A 6,527-nucleotide genomic window follows, 5' to 3' on the forward strand; every position below is an offset into this window, starting at 1 on the left:
AAAAAATATAATTAGGTACCATTTGTGACAAAAAATGTTTAGGTACCAAAATAGGAAAAGAAAATATAGTTTAGGTACCAATTTGTGGGTTAAGCATTTCTTTAAATAAACTTAAAGTTTGACTAACAGAGGTACCAACTTAAGAAAAAAATAATTTAGATACTACTTGTGACCAAGAGAAATTTAGGTACCAAGATAGGAAAAGGCTATAGTTTAGGTACCGATTTGTGAGTTAAGACTTAAATATTTTAGGCTTAATTCATGATTTGACCCATCAAGTATACCCATTTTCTCACTTTGGTACCAAAACCTTTTTTAGTCCCAATTTGGTACCTAAAGTATCAATTTCCACTATTTTTGGTCCATTTTGTAACGTCCATTAAAAAGATCCATAAAGCAACTTTAGCCAACGGAAAAGCTCTACGTGGCATGTTTTGACCAATGAAAAAATCTTGTGGAAATTAAAATTAAAATATTAAATTTAAATTTAAAAAATAGAAAACTATAATATTAAATTTTAAAATATTAAGAACGCCTTTTTGGAAGACGAAAACAAAGTACAGGGGGCACATTGGATATTTAGAAACCTTAGGTACACATTGAACATTTTGCTAGAGTATAGGAGGTAAATATGTCATTTTCCCTTAAAAAGTTATTATGTGTCTTTTTTTTTAATATTTTACTATACCCTTAGGACACTTGTCAACCCCTTAACTTTGTGGAGTCTAAAAACTTCATTAACAGTTTACCAAATACTATTCCTTTTCAAATATGTAACGTATAAATTGTAATAGATAATAAAATATATTAATTTAACTTTCTTGTTACATATTTGATAATGGTTTTCAGTAAACCGATGACATGAGTATGTGTGCTATTGTTTCGGACTACTTTCATAGTTTTTTTTCAGCCTCATCGAGCCTGTCCCTTGATGTATTCTTTGAGCCGGCAACTTGTGTTGGTGAAGGTGATAATGAGTTCTTAATGGCACCTTTTAGTCCAGTTAAGTTTGAACGAGCTATTTTCAAGATACACCCAAATAAGGCGAGTGTATGAATATGATGAATTACTTTATTCTTTTTAATGGTACCGATGTAGCACCATCTACCTGACCTGATCGCCAGGTCTGGGTATCAGGTGGTAAACTAATCAGAATGACTTAACACAACTTTCTGTTTCAGGTTTAATTACATACTTAGACAATGTAAGTTTGAAAAATCTAACTGAATATTACAACTTGTTTTAAGCTAGAAATAAAACTTTAAATATTTGATTCCTACAATTGGTTACAAATTTTTTTAACAAAGACTCGATAATACTAATAGACAACTTGAACCTTGAGGCGAAGCCTCTACAGGTGCCCCTCTATACACAGGTACAATTGTAGAGTTTCGCCTAGCTCCTAGCAGAGTCTGGCTTGGTCCCTTTAATTTACTGAATCTTCAACTATCTTACATTCAAGCAGAAATCTTATAAGTTCAAAGGAACTTAGTAAGATCCACATGTAAAATTATAGAAAAAATGTGTGACATCTAGCATAAGATTAATCTCCCTGACAATCGCATTCATTATTTTTGGTGGCGATGCTTAGCTACTACCTAAGATTTCTACACCTAATATCTTTACCATGTTTCAATGTTCTCATTGCCCAGGAGTATTGGAGTTCTCTGAACAACATCGTAGCCCTTGCTCTGTAGATCTATTTCTCAAAGAGGCTTCTTAGAACTTGTAGTTCCTACCCTTGATAGATCAACAAGGTCTCTATCATTCTTTATGATTTTGTTTGACCTCCGCTCTCCGCTATCCACTAACGGACCTTACTGGCCATTCAACCTTGGATATGTTTTTCCTCCCATAAAAACCCTGATCAGTCCATTAAACCCTTCGATTGACTTTTGTCAACTTACTTTATATGATTGAGCCCTAATGTAGGCTAGTCCGTGCCTGTTGAAATAGTGTGGATCTTGCAACTTCTTTGGTGGACTAGTATTGTTGTACTATGTGCACCTCTTATCTAAGGAGCCTAATTTCTTTTCACCGTATTTAGGTTGAAATGCAACCTTGGCGTCACTCATTACTCTAGTGGTCTATATTCCTTAGTCACACCAACTCATTTATTCTTATGACTTATCATTCTAGTTACCCCGTGAACTCCACTTTTATCTTTGACATTCTTCATGAACCGCAGACTTTCCAATTACGATCCCCATATCTTTAGACCCTGGCGAGCTACTACCCTATGTTCAGTGTCCCGACAGACTATCTTGTGTTTAGCGTCTCGATGGTCTGCCCTATATTTAGTGTCCCGACAGACTATCAAAGGATGATATAGTGTCTTTCAGCCATTGTCTTAGTCCTATTTAGGTATTATGTCATATTGTCTTTCAGCTATGATCTTACTCATTTTAGGCGTATAGCCTCTAATTTGACCCATGGTCTAGCCATGATCTTTTCATTTACTTTTCCTGTTGCATCCCGCTCATTCCTCTATTCGTCGTCCAAACCTCAATATTCGAACATCGTAATGTCCCCTCTGCAAGGCCCAAAGCTTCGCTTATCACAGGTACATTCAGCAACACCATATAATGGTATCTAATAGAACCAACCAATTTTCTCATTCCTAACTTCATCTAACCCATTGGTAATTTCCCTTCCAAATCATGCATACCACACAAAACATCTTTATGAAATGCATTACGCCAAATAGCCATTTAACAATCATCTACTATTACGACTAGCAGTTAGCATGGCAATTGCACACAACATTTAGCAACCAAAAGGCAAAGTGTTGGTACTCATCTTGTTTTCTTATCATTGAGAACTTAGTTAGTCCAAACGTCAGGGTTTGCTTTGTCCTGGCAACTAAGCATATGATATGTCGTAATTTGATAAGTCAAATTGGACTCTCCACTACACTTAATATTAATTAGTAAAAATTTATTAAAAATCGAGATTAATGGTAAAATTCAATCACATAATAATTGTGTGGCAAATTTAATCATATGCTTAAAGTATAAAGACAAATATTAATCAAAATAAAATAAAGTGATAAATTTCGATACTCACCAATAGTACAGTTGCGAATTTACATTTTAACCCAAAAATATTATATGAAAAGAAAATAATTTTGTCTTTGACTATGAGCGGATCCTTAGTCCTTACGACGTAATATGTTGGTTATTTGCATATCAAACGATACGGATAGACAATTTACATGATCAGGCATGAAAATTTGATAAGTTAGTGTCAATATCCCTGGCAACTAAGAAATGATCAAAATATTTTCCTCATTTCAGTAAGCAAAACACCAATTCAATTCCAAGAATACGTTATCAAACCAAAAGCTGCACACTGGTCTAAACCACAGTTGATAGAATGTGAAGGTTTTATGGTTTTTGTTCATTCACAAAACATTATCCAACCCAACTTCTACTGTTTTCTTCAACCTTTCAAAAATAAAAATAGTTCTATCCATAAACATGCAAACATCTCTCTGTTTATTTAGATAGTCACAATGTTTAGCATGACAGAAACGCAAGTTGTATGACATTATTATTTTGAAAATGTTGAACACAAGAAGTGGGCAATCTCATGCGACCAGGAGGAAACTAGAGCACATAGTGAACAGAAATTAAAATCACAACCAAAAGGCTGTTTTATATATTAATCCAAGATTCCAGCCTTCTTATAGCTCTCAATGGAATCCACCAGAGTTTCTTCCAATGGCCGATAACTCCACCCCAGCCTTTGTAATTTCTCTGAACTAACCATATCTTCCTCCCCTCCCTCAGTAAAGCTGCCATTGCACAAGTGATTGAGGATCACAAAGAAGAAAATCATACATGAAAAATCCTAAGCCGTGTATAATAATGATGAAGTAACATACAATTTCCTAAAGGGTTAGACTAGAAGATGCTACATATTATGCTGCAGCAAGAGATGTACCTTTTAGGATAATTGTATTGAGGAAACATACTTCTCAACTTATCAACAAGATCACGTGCCTTGATCGTGTGAGCTGTGCATATGTACCTTCCTTCAGCCGCTGGCTTCTCATACACCAGAAGCAGTGCCTGAGCTACATGGCGCACATCAACTATCTTTCGAATTTTGTTTTCCAGAGAGTCATATTCCCCTGCACATCAACGCATTGCACTGGTGTAAACCAAAAAGATTCATAATAGAAAAGAATGCCACAGAAAAGCTATCATGTCTTTCACTTTAAACCATATTTTCCTCGTAACTTCTACTGAAAGACCGTGGTTGGAAGACAAGAAAAGTAGAATAAAGACCTGGCTCCAGCAACAATGGACTCCAATCCATTACCACAAGTTTAAGATTAAAATCTGATAAGCCAAGTAAATTAAGCTCCAAGACACTATTTTATAAATTGCAAGGCCACAAGGGCTTAATGAATCTATGCCTAAAGAAGTAGCAGAGTACCAAGGTAGAATATCAAGTAATTTCAGTCTCGAGGTTATAAATTGCTTGAATCTAAAACCATAAGAAGTATCATTGACATTGAGCTCATGCAAACCCGTTGCACAAAGCCAAGCAACTAGCTCTCAGGTTGGAGTACTAGTGCAGAAGCATGAGTTGGAGTTGAGACCACCTTTTAAAAGATTAATGAGAACCTTGCTACTAGCATTGATGGTGGACTGCAGAAGTGGCCCCAATATCAGTGTAGGACAAACAGTAACAACATCAAGCCCAGACTTTTTTGCAAACTCAAAAGCCTCACTCTCTGCTTCTGTCTTTGAAAGGCAATACCAATTCTGGCACAAACAATTAAACAAAGCAATTTGCTTATTAACAATGAAAAAGGATATTAGGAAATTTAGAATTTTTGTAGTGAGTCATATACCTTTGTTGCTGCGCAGTATTCCTTGTCAGACCAGCAAGCCTCATCCTTGATCTGACCCACCGGCCACCTAGGGTTCAAGGAAACAGCAGCCACAGAAGACACAACAACAACTCGTTTAACATTGGATTCAACACATGCTTTAAGCACATTAAGTGTGCCCTTTACAGCCGGTTCAATCACTTCCTCCTGTAAAGAAAAGAAGTAAATACATACATACATACATACATACATACATGCAAACATACTACACACACACACACACACACACACACACACACATATGTATATCAGATTACGGGGTGACGGATGAGGCTTGAGGAGGAAATGAAACTATAGCTAGCGAAGGACAGAGTCCGGTTTAGGTCCCTTAGATTCTGTGTTGAAGTGGAAGTAGGAATAGTTCCTTTCCAAGTGTGTATACTATACTATAAGGGCAATAAGCGTATTCCATCTAAGCTGACTTATTTTCCTCTAAGGTCCAGGGCCAGATGGATTAACTAACCTAACCCCTAAGGGGGCTTTGCCATGGTAGGTGCTCTGCTTTAGGGTGATGGACAAAGGCTAGGCTAGGCTAGATCTGGTAATACCCAAAACTAATGGGAAAAGATCATCCCCCTCCCCCCTCCCCCCCCCCCAAAAAAAAAAGGAAAAAGGGACAGCTCTAGTTCTGGAAATAAGTCGGGGCCCTTTGACCAAGTTAATGAAGAAATGGAGGGTAGGGCCATGTCATGCCTGGGGATTAGGAACGATGGTGGAGGGAACGGGAGAGGCAACATGGAAGACACCGGTGCAGCCTGTAATGGCGGAACAAAGAGAATCGTAATCCAGAACATCAGCCTTGAAGAGTTGGAGGTTGTGGGATGCTCTCTCAAATTGATTCAAATGGGCATATTTGGCACCCCCTGCGAAAGCAATGAAATTAAAAAGGTGTGGGAAGTCCCAAGAAGAGAAGTAGATGATGAGTTAGTAGTGTAACAAGAACCAGGTTGTCTAACGGTGCCGTGGACTGTGTAGTTGTTGGAGAGAAGATGCTTGACAACCCAAGAGCCAAGGTAGCCGCCGGCTCCTGTCACACACACTTTTCCGGTGACCTGGGCCATATTTTCTCTCAGTGTATTGGTTTATCTATTTCTTTTATCTCTACTATAACATTCTGGACTCAACGCCTATATATTAATTTTGAAGTTTGTAGATGAGTCAGCTGTTTTCACTCATCATATGGTAGTCACTTCTCTGACTCTACGCGATGGTTGTTTTTTGGAAGTTCATTGTCTGTTTGCGCCACTTTGAAAAGATGGAAAAAGTTATTTCATCAGAATCAGATTTAATAGGTTAATTATTTTTAAATATTTTTTATTTTTATGAATTTTTAATATTTTATCTAATTGAATAGGAAGAATTAATCAAATAAAAAATAAGTAATTTGATCGGTTTAATCCAATTTTAAAGAATTAAAAAATAATATATTTATGTAAGAGAAAATAATGTTTTTTCTTGTCTCATGACAATTTTAAAGAATTTTTAATTGTTTATCTTTTTTAAAGAATTTTTAATTGTTTATTTTTTTAATAAACTTGACTGTATAAGTAACGATTAAATTAATAGTGGTACCAATCTAGAAAAAAATATATAATTTGGATATCAATTTGTGAATACATTTTTT

At 36.1% G+C, this 6,527-nt stretch overlaps 1 protein-coding gene across 1 annotated transcript; it reads right to left on the bottom strand.

The window, feature by feature from the left end:
* Positions 1–3,476: 3,476 nt before the first annotated feature.
* LOC107960613 (cinnamoyl-CoA reductase 1) lies at positions 3,477–6,155 on the bottom strand. Its single transcript, XM_041112229.1, has 6 exons — positions 5,847–6,155; positions 5,597–5,766; positions 4,865–5,050; positions 4,613–4,775; positions 3,946–4,135; positions 3,477–3,796 (listed from the first exon to the last, which is right to left on the bottom strand). The coding sequence occupies exons 1-6, from the start codon at positions 5,962–5,964 to the stop codon at positions 3,664–3,666; spliced, it is 960 nt and encodes a 319-aa protein (XP_040968163.1). The 5' UTR covers positions 5,965–6,155; the 3' UTR covers positions 3,477–3,663.
* Positions 6,156–6,527: the final 372 nt, after the last annotated feature.

The sequence above is a fragment of the Gossypium hirsutum genome, chromosome A05 (genome assembly GCF_007990345.1).
Source record: "Gossypium hirsutum isolate 1008001.06 chromosome A05, Gossypium_hirsutum_v2.1, whole genome shotgun sequence".
NCBI lineage: Eukaryota > Viridiplantae > Streptophyta > Magnoliopsida > Malvales > Malvaceae > Gossypium > Gossypium hirsutum.